At 42.2% G+C, this 15,043-nt stretch overlaps 1 protein-coding gene across 1 annotated transcript in view; it reads left to right on the forward strand.

The window, feature by feature from the left end:
• LOC129695552 (probable E3 ubiquitin-protein ligase HERC6) overlaps positions 1–13,747 on the forward strand; it is a 17,996-nt gene extending 4,249 nt beyond the window's left edge. Inside the window, exons 2-5 of the mRNA XM_055632647.1 lie at positions 559–629; positions 1,515–1,698; positions 2,869–2,968; positions 10,369–13,747. Coding sequence (XP_055488622.1) covers positions 559–629; positions 1,515–1,698; positions 2,869–2,968; positions 10,369–10,577 — 564 coding nt within the window. The 3' untranslated portion in view covers positions 10,578–13,747. The remainder of the gene's footprint in view (positions 1–558; positions 630–1,514; positions 1,699–2,868; positions 2,969–10,368) is intronic.
• The last annotated feature ends 1,296 nt before the right edge of the window (positions 13,748–15,043 follow it).

Below are 15,043 nucleotides of genomic sequence, written 5' to 3' on the forward strand. Positions count from 1 at the left end.
TGTCAGTTGTAGTAATATCGGTGTCCACATAATGTTGAAAGCATCAGTCCTTAACTGGAGTTTAGCTGTTATGCTTTCCATCAAATATACACTTTTCAGTCTTTCCCTCCACTGTTGAACATTTGGTGCCTTTACATTTCTGCATGACACTGTAATCATCTACTTTGCAATCAACAGCAACACCCCAAGCAAATATGTCTGATTTTTGGTATCTATATTTTCTGGAGTCTGTCCTAGTATGAAGAATGCTGGCTCCAGAGGTAGATCCACCCCCAAGATTAGCTTGATCTCCGCCTGAACGTATCTCCAATATTGATACAATTTGGGACACGCAACATCTTTTCAAGGCTTGGTCACCCTGAATGAAATCAAGCCACATCCTAATCATTGTTTATGGACGCATATCCCCAAGAATTACTGTTCCTGTCCCAAACTTAAAATGTAATCATCCTTAAAATGGTTCATTTACACTTTTGTAATCACTTACTGTTAGCTATTACCATTAAGTAAACTTAGACCCAAACACAATTATTAACGGGATCTTTTTCTTTTTTGTAGTTGCCCTGGGAAGAGCAATGTGTTGAAGTAATTCCAAATGGCAAAACCGAACCTTTGACTATCAAGAACCGGTGAGTTATAATTCAACACTGAAGCAACAGTCAACTGGATTTTAGAGCCTTAACGTGACATCACTTCCGGGTCACTGCTTGTGCGGTTGACCGGTCGGTGCAGAGAGTAGCTTTGAATGTTGTCTCTTCGTTACGTTACGTGAGTTGCGAGAGTGTTTTGTTTCGTTTTAAGTACATCGGGTATCGATTGACGGTTAATTGCTGCTGTATAGTTCAGTACTTTCGTGATGTGTTTGTGCGGGCGCTGCCACTACCACACACACACACACGCACACCGGACCAACGAGCTAACGTCAATTAGCCAGCTAGCTTCTTGCGTTCACTGCTCCAAAGTATGGCTTTGTAGGTTAATTGTAAATGAACCCGAGTGTGGAGGGAGTCAATGAGAAAGCGGGATAACATAGAACTAGTGTGAATGAGTGATCAATGGTCAGCATGGACATGGAGGGCTGAAGAGCCTGTTTCCATGCTGTATCTTTCAGTCAATTAAATCAATTCCCAGGATTGAGGCAGGAAGTAAAGTCTGTGGATTTATCCCACCAAAGCCTATTAAGACTAATTCATCAGATCACAAAATCGCGCAAAGCTGAGTGGACAACTTTGGAAGTGGCGAGATGAATGACAAAAGCTTTCAATTATCTTGTGTGTTTAATGTTACAAGGTGATGCTAGAAGGATATTGTGGGAGAATATCAAACAAAAGATGGTGGTGGAATCAGAGTAACTCCAACACTCTGTGTCTTTCTTTGGTAAACCAGCATATACAGCTCCTTGTTACTAAGTGTCTTTGCATTGAACATTTTGTCGCATGTTACATTTTGTAATCAGAAATGTTTTGGAATCTATGTAATCAAAATGAGAAATGTTGTCATCTTTGTTATCAAAGGGAGATATTTGTAGAAGCCTGCATGGATTACATATTCAAAACTTCAATCCAAAAACCCTTTGATGAATTTAGAAGAGGATTCTTTCAGATTTTGGATGAAAATTTGATGAAATACTTCCATCCTCAAGAGCTGAGGGACGTGTTGATTGGAAGTAATGATTATGACTGGAAAATGCTGGAGCAGGTTTGAAAATCATAATTGCTATTCAGTATTGTTGCACTGGGAAAAATGGCATCCATCTTGTACACATCATGTTCCCACGAATGGCACTGTGATCACAATTCACTGCACTTTATTATGTATGTGATGAATAAATCTTGATTGATTGATGCATCAGAGGAACTTCTTATGAAGCACAGAGAAACCTATTTCAATGCACAATGAACAATTTACACACCAAAAGTGTCTTCAGTATTGTTTAATTCCATAAACACAGTAGAGTTTCCACTAATACCCCGCTTTCCCTGGCCCCGCCTTTGCGATGTGTTTGTGTGTGTGTGCTCCACTCTGACAGTTCCGTTCCAGTTCCCGGTTTTTCACGCGAGTGCCACAAACGGTCTGCTGAAAAATCGCCTAAGTGGGATTTAGTAAAACTAAAAAGCATTGGTGCCCGCATGCCACAAGGTGGTGGTGTGGAAAACCTGACATGGATTATGGATCAGGTCATCAGCAGCAAAACCAGACACCGATCAAATCAGCAATACTGTTTGATCTACAGTTTGTAGTTCCACCGCTTCCTCTGGCAGCACATTCTATATATCAACCTCTAGCTGTGCGGGAAAAAAACTTGCGTCTCAGATCCCCTTTAAAACTCCTTCCTCTCACTTTAAGCCTACGCCCTCCTATTTTTTGATACCTCTGTCCAAATCATTGAAGATCTGAATAAATTTCCCCTTGATTAGCTCAGTCTCAATTTTTCATTTGGTAGCCAGTTACATAGAAACATAGAAATTAGGTGCAGGAGTAGGCCATTCGGCCCTTCGAGCCTGCACCGCCATTCAATATTATCATGGCTGATCATCCAACTCAGTATCCCGTACCTGCCCTCTCTCCATACCCTCTGATCCCTTTAGCCACAAGGGCCACATCTAATTCCCTCTTAAATATAGCCAATGAACTGGCCTCAACTACCCTCTTTGACAGAGTTCCAGAGATTCACCACTCTCTGTGTGAAACAAGGTTTTCTCATCTCAGTTTTAAAGGATTTCCCCCTTATCCTTAAGCTGTGACCCCTTGTCCTGGACTTCCCCAACATCGGGAACAATGTTAGCAGCACTTAGCTAAATTAAAGGCTTTTGCCATTAGTCTCCCTCCCATTTGTGGGTCTATAAACACTAATGATGTTTTCCACAGATTACAACCTATCAAGGATACCACATATCACACCCAACCATCAAGATATTCTGGAAGGTTTTCCATAAAATGACTTTGGACGAGAAGAAACTATTCCTCTGTAAGTACCTCCCTGAGCTCTGAAAATATCTCAGTGTTAAGATGGGTTCAACTACTTCCAAAAGGGGTCGTAGCTCTATTGTGATCATCGCTCGAAGGGCTTGTCTGCTCTTCTGGTTTTTAATAAAAGACCCAACCCACCCCCTCATCCAGTTGCTCAACCGAGATTAACTACATGTGATCTTACATAGAGTAATTCAACAAGTTATGTAGAACCAATTATTTTAGTGAGGAAACAAGAACAAGGTGGTTCGTTGTGAAAACTAAATCTAGGCTGTACTAGGGTAAAATCTCTGACACCTTGACCATACAAACAGAAAGATGTGCATTCAGAGACCCGACTTAGATTCTGACCTTGGGTACTGTCTGTGTAGAGTTTGCATGCACTCCCTGTGACCAAATTTCCTCCAGGTGTTCCAGTTTCATCCAGAGTTTGTACATTCTCCCTGTGACCATGTGGGTTTTCTCCGGGTTCTCCGTTTGCAAGCCACATTCCAAAGATGTGCAGGTTTGTAGGTTAATTGGCTTCTGTAAATTGTCCCTAGTGTGTAGGGTAGAACTTGTGTATGGGTAATCATTGGTCAGCGCAGATTCCGAGGGCCATAGGGCCCGTTTCTATGCGGGTTTGTGGGTTAATTGGCCTTTCGAAGTTGCCCCTAATGCATTGGCGCGCAAATGGGATAACATACAATTAGTGTTAACAGGTGATTGTTGGTCAGCGTGGACTCTGTGGGTCAAAGGGCCTGTTTCCATGCTTGAATGTTTAGTAGAGTGTTAAATTTGTTCATGACATGTATTTTTTAATTTTAATTCCTATTTATTTTTTAATGCAAACTGAATGGACACTGGTTGAGCAACGTTTTTTTGTTTCCTCTGGGTATGCAAATACTCAGGAAATGACAATAAAGATTTACAATTACAATTACAATTATATTTTAATCAATTCAATCAAGATAACATATTTCACATTCTTTAAGGATGTTCTTTATAATCAATGAAATGTGTTTGAAATCCTGTAATGATGAAATAGTCTGTTTCAGGTTAGGCAAGATTAGGTTGATATTGTGTCCCCCCCCCCCCCCCCCCCCACTTCCTTAGGTCAACAACCAACTCTTTTGCCATGATGGTGTTAAAGGCTAGGTTCTTGTTCAGACATCATGCCACAAGGTTCTTGATCTATTCCCCGTCTCATTGTTATCCTTTGTCAGGCAGACAGTAGTGGCATCATGGGCAATGATGAGGTTGGTGCTGTACGAGGCCGTACAGCCATCGGTGTTACAGGAGTAGAGCAGGGGACTAAGCACTAGACCCTGAGGAGCACCAGTGCTGGAGGAAATGTTATGACTAATTCTAACTGACTGACGTCTGGATGTCCAGAAGTCAGTTGCAGATGGAGGCCCCAAAGCCAAGGTGTAGAAGCTTGGAGGTGGCAGTAGTGGGTGGTAAAGTGTGGCAGAATGGCACAGTGGTAGAATTGGCTCCATACAGCAGCAGAGACCCTGGTTCGATCCTGACTACAGGTGCTGTCTGTACTGAGTTTGTGCGTTCTCCCTGTGACCGCGTGGGTTTTCTCCGGGAGCTCCGGTTTCCTCGCACATTCCAAAGACACGCAGGTTTGCAGGTTGATTGGCTTCTGTATATTGTTCCTAGTGTACAATAAAATTAGTGCATGAGTGATCGCTGGTCTGTCTGCACTTGGTAGACCAAAGGGCCTGTTTCCATGCTGTATCTCTAAAACAAAAAATCAGCTTACTTGATATTATGGTTCTGAATGCTGAGTTGTATTCAATGAATAATATCCTGATGCAGGTGTTCTTATTGTTAAGGTGATCCAAAGGTGAATGTAATGCAAGGGAGGGGGTCTCCCGTGTAGAACCAGAAGACACAGGAGTAGGATTGGGCCATTCGGCCCATCGATTCTATTTTTCATTTGATCATGGCTGATCATTTTTTTCCCTCTCAGCCCCATTCTCCTGCCTTCTCCCTATAACCTTTGACGCCCTTTCCAATCAAATAGGTTGAGTCATACTGCACGGAAACAGGCCCTTCGGCCCAGCTTGCCCCATCTACACCAGTCCCACCTGCCCACGTTGGCCCATACAGGACATATAACATAGAACATTGAACAATACAGAACAAGAAGAGGCCCTTCGATCCTATCCCTCTAAACCTTTCCTATCCATGTACCTGTCAATCGTTGATTTAAAAATACCCATTGACTTGACCTTCACAACCATAATGAATTCCACAGATTCACCACCCTCTGACTAAAGAAATTCCTCCTCTCCTTTCTGAAGATACGTCCTTTTATTCTAAGGCTGTGCCCTTTGGTTCTAGACTCTCTCACTATTGGAAACATCCTTTCCACATCCACACTATGTAGACCTTTCATTATTCAGTAGGTTATTTTAGACTTATTTTACCTGCATGCAAGTTGTCTGAGAGACTGGGGCAGATATGGGGCATACTCAATCTTTCAAAGCTCTTTGTTTCGATCAATATTTGAGCTATTGGACAGTAGCCATTGAGTCACTGGAGACTGGAATGATGGAAAAGTCCTTGGAGCAGATGGGGTAGAGGATTATTGAAGTGAAGGGATGAAGATTTTGTCCCCTTGCCTTTATCAACAAGGTTTGAGGGAATGTTTAAGAGCAACAGTGGTTCTACTGGTAGAACTGCTATTCCCCACCTCCAGTGACCCAAGTTCAATCCTGACCTCGAGTCCTCTCAATGCAGAGTTTGCATGTTCTCCAGGTGACCATATGGGTTTCCAACAGAAGCTCTGTTTCCTTCCCACGTCACCATGATGTATGGGTTGCTAGGTTGATTGGCCAAAGATGGACAGAAACAGCTGGAATAACTCAACGGGTCAAACAGCATCTCCGGAGAAAAGGAATAGGTGACATTTTGTGTCAAGACCCTTTGTTTAACTGAGAATCAATCTGGGGAAAGGGAATCGAAAGATATAGACGGTGATCTCGAGCGATATAGAATAAATAATTGAAAGATAGGCAAAAAAGTAACCATGATAGAGGAAACAGGCCATTGATAGCTGTGTGTTAGGTGAGAATGAGTACAGACAATGACACTCAACAAGACGACTGAAATTGGTACGATGTGTGTGGGAGAGGGATGGAGAGAGAGGGAATGCAAGGATTACTTGAAGTTAGAGAAATCAATATTCATACCACTGGGCTGTAAGCTGCCCAAGTGAAATATGAGATCTTGTTCCTCCAATTTGCGTTTGGCCTCACTCTGACAGTGGAGGAGGTTTCGGACAGAATGGTCAGTGTGGGAATAGGAAGAGGAATTCAAGTGTTTGGCAACCTGGAGATCAGGTAGATCCAGGCGGACTGAGCAAAGTTGTTCAGTGAAACGACCGGCCAGTCTACATTTGGTTTCGCCGACGTATGAGAGTCCACAGCTTGAACAACGGATACAGTAGATAGAAATTAATAGAAACATAGAAATAAGGTGCAGGAGTAGGCCATTCGGCCCTTCGAGCCTGCACCGCCATTCAATATGGTCATAGCTGATCATCCAACTCAGTATCCCGTACCTGCCTTCTCTCCATACCCTCTGATCCCCTTAGCCACAAGGGTCACATCTAACTCCCTCTTAAATATAGCCAATGAACTGGCCTCAACTACCCTCTGTGGCAGAGAGTTCCAGAGATTCACCACTCTCTCTGTGAAAAAAGTTCTTCTCATCTCGGTTTTAAAGGATTTCCCCCTTATCCTTAAGCTGTGACCCCTTGTCCTGGACTTCCCCAACATCGGGAGCAATCTTCCTGCATCTAGCCTGTCCAACCCCTTAAGGATTTTGTAAGTTTCTATAAGATCCCCTCTCAATCTCCTAAATTCTAGAGAGTATAAACCAAGTCTATCCAGTCTTTCTTCATAAGACAGTCCTGCCATCCCAGGAATCAGTCTGGTGAACCTTCTCTGCACTCCCTCTATGGCAATAATGTCCTTCCTCAGATTTGGAGACCAAAACTGTACGCAATACTCCAGGTATGGTCTCACCAAGACCCTGTACAACTGCAGTAGAACCACCCTGCTCCTATATTCAAATCCTTTTGCTATGAAAGCTAACATACCATTCGCTTTCTTCACTGCCTGCTGCACCTGCATGCCTACTTTCAATGACTGGTGTACCATGACACCCAGGTCTCGCTGCATCTCCCCTTTTCCTAGTCGGCCATCATTTAGATAATAGTCTGCTTTCCTGTTTTTGCCACCAAAATGGATAACCTCACATTTATCCACATTATACTGCATCTGCCAAACATTTGCCCACTCACCCAGCCTATCCAAGTCGCCTTGCGGTCTCCTAGCATCCTCCTCACAGCTAACACTGCCCCCCAGCTTAGTGTCATCCGCAAACTTGGAGATATTGCCTTCAATTCCCTCATCCAGATCATTAATATATATTGTAAATAGCTGGGGTCCCAGCATTGAGCCTTGCGGTACCCCACTAGTTACTGCCTGCCATTGTGAAAAGGACCCGTTTACTCCTACTCTTTGCTTCCTGTTTGCCAGACAGTTCTCTATCCACATCAATACTGAACCCCCAATGCCATGTGCTTTAAGTTTGTATACTAATCTCTTATGTGGGACCTTGTCGAAAGCCTTCTGGAAGTCCAGATACACCACATCCACTGGTTCTCCCCTATCCACGCTACTAGTTACATCCTCGAAAAATTCCATAAGATTCGTCAGACATGATTTACCTTTCGTAAATCCTTGCTGACTTTGTCCAATGATTTCACCACTTTCCAAATGTGCTGCTATCCCGTCTTTAATAACTGACTCTAGCAGTTTCCCCCCACTACCGATGTTAGACTAACTGGTCTGTAATTCCCCGTTTTCTCTCTCCCTCCCTTCTTAAAAAGTGGGGTTGCGCTTGCTACCCGCCAATCCTCAGGAACTACTCCAGAATCTAAAGAGTTTTGAAAGATTATTACTAATGCATCCACTATTTCTGGAGCTACTTCCTTAAGTACTCTGGGATGCAGCCTATCTGGCCCTGGGGATTTATCGGCCTTTAATCCATTCAATTTACCCAACACCACTTCCAGACTAACCTGGATTTCACTAAATTCCTCCAACTCCTTTGACCCGCAATCTGCTGCTATTTCCGGCAGATTATTTGTCTTCCTTAGTGAAGATGGAACCAAAGTAGTTATTCAATTGGTCCGCCATATCCTTGTTCCCCATGATCAACTCACCTGTTTCTGACTGCAAGGGACCTACATTTGTTTTAACTAATCTCTTTCTTTTCACATATCTATAAAAACTTTTGCAGTCACTTTTTATGTTCCCTGCCAGTTTTCTTTCATAATCTATTTTTCCTTTCCTAATTAAGCCCTTTGTCCTCCTCTGCTGGTCTTTGAATTTCTCCCAGTCCTCCGGTATGCTGCTTTTTCTGGCTAATTTGTACGCATCATCCTTCGCTTTGATACTATCCCTGATTTCCCTTGTTATCCACGGATGCACTACCTTCCCTGATTTATTCTTTTGCCAAACTGGGATGAACAATTTTTGTAGTTCATCCATGCAGTCTTTAAATGTCTTCCATTGCATATCCACCGTCAACCCTTTTAGAATTAATTGCCAGTCAATCTTGGCCAATTCACGTCTCATACCCTCAAAGTTACCTTTCTTTAAGTTCAGAACCATTGTTTCTGAATTAACAATGTCACTCTCCATCCTAATGAAGAACTCAACCATATTATGGTCACTCTTGCCCAAGGGGGCACGTACAACAAGACTGCTAACTAATCCTTCCTCATTACTCAATACCCAGTCTAAAATAGCCTGCTCTCTCGTTGGTTCCTCTACATGTTGATTTAGATAACTATCCCACATACATTCCAAGAAGTCCTCTTCCTCAGCACCCCTACCAATTTGATTCACCCAATCTATATGTAGATTGAAGTCACCCATTATAACTGTTTTGCCTTTGTCGCACGCATTTCTAATTTCCTGTTTGATACCATCTTCAACTTCACTACTACTGTTAGGTGGCCTGTACACAACACCCACCAGCGTTTTCTGCCTCTTAGTGTTTCGCAGCTCTACCCATACCGATTCCACATCCTCCAAACTAATGTCCTTCCTTTCCATTGCGTTAATCTCCTCTCTAATCAGCAACGCTATCCCACCACCTTTTCCTTTCTCTCTATCCCTCCTGAATATTGAATATCCCTGGATGTTCAGCTCCCAGCCTTGGTCACCCTGGAGCCATGTCTCCGTGATCCCAACTATATCATAGTCATTAATAGCTATCTGCACATTCAACTCATCCACCTTATTACGAATGCTCCTTGCATTGAGACACAAAGCCTTCAGGCTTGTTTTTACAACATCTTACCCCTTATACAATTATGTTCAAAAGTGGCCCTTTTGGATGTTTGCCCTGGTTTTGTCTGCCTGCCACTTTTACTTTTCACCTTGCTACCTATTGCTTCTACCCTCATTTTACACCCCTCTGTCTCTATGCTCACACATTTAAGAAACCATTTCCCTTTAACTCCATCCTCCACTATCTCATTCGACACCCCACCCCCCTTATTCAGTTTAAAACCACCCGTGTAGCAGTGGCAAACCTGCCTGACAGAATGCTGGTCCCACACCTGTTAAGATGCAATCTCCCCCTTACCCCCAAACAGATCCCAGTGATCTAAGAATCTAAATAGATGAGGTTGGAGGAGGTGTAGGTAGACCTCTGTCTAACATGAAAGGACTGTTGGGGTTCATTGACGACACACTAGGTTGATTGGCCTCTTGGGGGGAGGTGGTGAGTGTGAGTGAGTAGAATAAAATGGGATGAGTGTGTTTGAGGGTCAGCACAGATTTGTAGAGTCGAAGGGCCTGTTCCTGTGGTTTATGATCAGACTGTGTGCTTATGATGTAGCATTCACCTTTTTTTGTTTCTTGCATGTCAATCTCAAATGCTGATTTGTAAGAATATTGAATGATTTACTGATTATTGATTAATTGATTGGTGGAATGATTGAAATATACAGCATAGAAACATGCCCTTTGGTCTACCGAGTCCACGTCGATCACCCATTCACACTAGTTCTACATTATCCCACTTTCCCATCCACTCTCTAAACTCTGTGGGGTATTTTACAGAAACCAGTAACCTGCAAACTTGCAACTGTTTGGGAAGTGGGAGGAAACCAGAGGACTCGGGGAAAATCACACAGTCGCAAAAAAAAAAACGTGCAAACTCCACACAGACAGGACCCAAGATCAGAATCAAACGTGGGTCTCTGCCGCTGTGAGGTAGCAGGTCTACCAGCTGCACCACTGTGCAGCCAAAATATATGTATATGTGGAATGTACTTTTCTGAATCATATAACATAGCTTCTAATAATGTTCCTTTCTCAGCATTTATCTTCGGATCTGACCGAATTCCAGTGATGGGAATGAAGTGCTTGAAGATAAGAATCTCTTCATGTGTGTTGACTGAAGATGATTATCCAGAGGCAGCCACTTGTTTTGACACCTTGTATCTTCCAAAGTATACCAGTCCAAAATCTCTGAGAACAAAACTGGTGACCGCTATCAAATCCATGAAAAATCTTAATAAAGAATGAAGCTACTCAGCAAAAGAGACTTCAGCTTTTAATGGAAGAAACATTAGCAATGACACCCTATCCAATGATCCACACCTGCATTTATATCTAAGACTAGGAACAGCTGGGAAGAAATTGTCCCTGAATCTGGTGGCAATGTTCAAGACTGGAAACCTCTGTTATGTTCATGTTGTAAAGCAAAGTGTTGTCAAACGTGTGTATGAACAGAGCTGATTTTGAAATTGGTGTGTAATTTCTTCTACCCTCTTAAAGGAAGTTTATTTTGCAACTATTTAGGAGGCCCTTTGGCCCATCAGGTCTTCGAATAATCCCTTTGGTCTCATTACCTTTCTCATTTCCCTATACCCAGCTTTATCTATTTCTCAGGGCGGCACAGTCGCTGCCTTGCAGCGCCAGAGACCTGGGTTTGATCCCGACTATGGGTGCTGTCTGTGTGGTGTTTGCATGTTCTCCCCGTGACCTGCTTTGGTTTTCTCTGGGTGCCCGTTTCCTCACACAGGTTTAAGAAAGATTTGCAAATGCTGGAAAAATCGAAGGTAGACAAAAATGCTGGAGAAACTCAGCGGGTGAGGTAGCATCTCTGGAGTGAAGGAATAGGTGATATTTCGGGTCGAGACCCTTCCTCACACAGGTTTGTAGGTTAATTGGCTTTGGTACAATTGTAAATTGCCCTAGTGTGTAGGATAATGTGAGTATATGGGGTGATTGCTGGTCGGCGCGGACTCGGTGGGCCGAAGGGCCTATTTCCACGCTGTATCTCTAAACTAAACTAAACTAAATATTGTCACCTTAAATTATTTTTAAAATGTGTTGCCGTAGACAATTAACCTAACAGCACGTCATCAGGATGTGGAACAAATCCAGAGCCCCCGTAGGAAACCCCACAGAGAGAACATGCAAGGTTTGGGGTCAGGACTGAACCAGGAGCTGTGAGGCAGCTCTACTGACTGCTGTGCCTTCACATGGTTGGTAATTTGGTTAAAACACCCACTTTGTACGATCAGAAAATGCCATGGCTCATTGGTGTCAGTGTGTGGACTATGTTGATGTACTGCCTATCCTTGGAACATTTTGCTGGATCATCCTTTGGATTTTTATGCTACTGAGACCTGCCAATTCATGGAGGCACATAAAGAGATGCTGAATAAATACACTAAAAGAAAGGAATGACCCAACGGGCAGCAACTGGGAACCCACCTGGTGTCATCCGAGACTCGTCTCCTGTTCGACTCTGAAGACCGGAAACTGGTGAGGAGGACTGCGACGGCGGGCAAAAGTCTGTTTTCAAAATGGCGGCAGATGGAGGAGAGGATCGGTGTTGCCATGACAACGGGCCTTGAAGGCCAAGATAAGGCTGCGCTCTTAGGAACTCTGAAACTTTGTTGTCGCCAGAAACGTGGCAACTCTTTGTGTACTGTCTCGGTGATGTCTACTATTACACTTCATTTGTTGCACTTTGTGCTTATCTATGATTATGCTTGTCTGGAGTATGATTTAATTAGATTGTTTGCAAAAAATATATATATATTCACTGTGCTTGGGTACAGAGGTAAATGCGAAAGTAATGTATCGTCATCACTGTTAATCATCACCAGTGTAAAAACATTAAATACAATCATACATTCAGCAGACCAGGTAGCATCTGTGGAAAGTGAATTTGTTCATATTTCAGTTTGATAACCTTTTATAAGAACTGGGAAGGTATAATTGAACATTAAAAGCTGCTGATAATCTGTTCAAATTAAGGGAATAGGCCAACGCATTAGGGCCAAATGGCTTTTTCTTGCGCTGTAATTATGAGAATACTTTAAGTAGTTTTTGGTCATCATATTAGCTAAGAGCAAAGCATTCAAAGGGAATGGAGATGCAAGAATTTGCAAATACTGGGATCTTGAGCAAAAACCCAAGTGCTGGAAGAAATTAGTGGGTCAGGCTGCATCCTCGGTATGAAGGGAAGGTCCCAACGCGAAACATTGTCTGTCTATTTCCTTGCACAAATACTGCAGTTTATTTTATGCAATTGAAAACAAACCCAGCTTACATTGGGATTTCTGATCACAGTGCTATCGAGCTCTGTTTCCACACTGCATCTCTAAAGTCTTTAAAAAAAAAAAAAAAAAAAAACATATCTCCGGAGTCCAGTATCAGGCTTGATTTCAGAGACTTGGGGCTTGAAAGTGGTAAGATTGCACCAGAACATTGTAATTCTTGCATCGTTCAACCCTTAACTTGTATATGATTGTAGTCATGGTGTGATTTGACGGGATAGCACACCAAAAAAAGCTTTTCACTACTTTGGTACCTGTGCCAATAATAAAATTAATTGATTTAAAAGTAAACTCTTCCAAGTTTGGTCTCGCCAATGGCTTATACAGCTGCAAACTAAGTTGCAATGTTACAAAATTTTGAGATTTAAAAAATCAAGTCTTTAATTTATCCCATCAGATAAAGCATAAAACAAAGTTTAATTTGACACCTAATTCACTTTCATATCTTCAGTATTAAAAACGTTATGGCCATTTTCATACTCGGAAATTGGCATCTTGTTCCCTATTGCTTTTTCATTGACTTAACACAAAAGCTGTGATCGAGAACATTTAAAGGCCGATAACTTTCTTAATATTTAAGAGAACTGAAAGAAATTTTCAGTTATTATAGATTAAAGCATTCTGAAACAAATATGAAACAATCTTACTTAGATGACTTGAAATTAAAGCATATAATTAGTTAGTTACCTAATTGTAGCTAATTACAAAATTCAATTACTAGATCTAAAATCTATCCATTTCTTAAGAATAGATTAACATTTTTAAATAGCCTAAGTGTCCAAATAACATTCACACAATCATTCAGAATATAACACAATTTTTAAATCTCATTGTCATGGGTTTATAGGCCAAATGGAAGGAATTTAATGTTTAATACCTGTAAATTAATGGCCATTTAAATCAGCTTGCGAATGGGATTTTCTGGAACTGGACCATTTGGAAAGTTGCGGTTTGCGGTGAGTTTAGTCCCCCATATCGGCGGCAAGTACACTGCCAGGTCTTCAGGGAGAAAAATCACCGTTTCGCAACTTAAAATGTGAATTAAATACATTTTAAGAAACACTTTTATACATAAAAATAAACTACTTTCTTTTACCTGGTCCTCCATAAAATCCGTCCCCGTTGTCGGCATTGAAGCTTCAGAAGTTGATTATAAAATCATTCCAGCGATTATCTTGTCGGGTGAATTAAAAAAAAACCCACACAGAACAGCCGTAGGAACGATTCTTTAGCAACATCTTGCACTCCAACAAAATATAATCCAGGACCAGGGCGGAAAAACCCCGTTTTAATCCCGCCACCCCCCCCCCCCCCCCCCCCCCCCCCCCAAACGCGCCAAAAATAGCACACACGGCCAGTGGCAGAATTACAGCGCCGTTGAAGGTAAGTACTGTAACATACCTAAACTAAGGCTTATCATTATACATTAATACATGTGACAATAATAAACTTAAACCTAAACATTATCCAAAAGATGGTCCTTCTGGCTGTGTGGCGGCGCTTCGGTCGGGACTGCATTGGTGTCAGTTCAATTTGAGTCCAAGAGTGGGATTTGAACTGACGGACTTGTGACCCAGAGGCAAGGGTGTGCCACTGTGCATCATCTGTGACTTGTTTCCTTTCCAGTGTGATAGCTTGGTTTCCATTTCCAATCCTTATGGCTGGAGTTCAGCAAGAATGATGAAACTGAAACTGAAAGCATGAAAGAAATGTAGGAAAACACTGGGTGGAATTGGAAACAAAACTCAATTACAGAGCAGGTCAACTCGAGGAGGAAATACTGAAGTTTAATATTTTGCTCTATTAGATATAGAATCAGAATCATAGAGTGCCCATGCCGACCAGCATGTCCCATCTACACTGATCCCAGCTGCCTGTTTTTGGTCCATTTTCCTCTAAACCTATCTTATCCATGTACCTATATAAATGTTTTTTAAATATTGTGACAGTACCTGCAAGAGAGAGGCAATGCAGAGGTTACCCATGTTCTCCAGAGCTGGTGTGTGACCCCAGCACTTTGTGTGTTTTTCAATATCAACCAGCATCTGTGGTTCTTTGTTTCTCCCTTTCAGTTTGGTTTATTTGGTTTAGTTCACGTAGACCGAGTTACAACAAAAAGCTTTTGTTGCGTGTTAACCATTTAGCAGAAAGACAATACATGATTACAACCGAGCCACCCACGGTGTACAGATAGATGATAAGGAAATAACATTTAGTGCGAGATAAAGTCGGTAAAATCTGATCAAAGATAGTCCGAGGGACTCCAATGAGGTAGATAGTAGTTTTGGACTGCTTTCTAATTGTGTTAGGATGGTTCAGTTGCCTGATAACAGCAGGGAAGAAATTGTCCCTGAATATGGAGGTGTGTGTTTTCACACTTCTATACCTTTTTCCAGAAGGGAGACGAGGGATTGGCCG

This window comes from Leucoraja erinacea, chromosome 1 (assembly GCF_028641065.1).
Source record: "Leucoraja erinacea ecotype New England chromosome 1, Leri_hhj_1, whole genome shotgun sequence".
NCBI classification, from domain to species: domain Eukaryota; kingdom Metazoa; phylum Chordata; class Chondrichthyes; order Rajiformes; family Rajidae; genus Leucoraja; species Leucoraja erinaceus.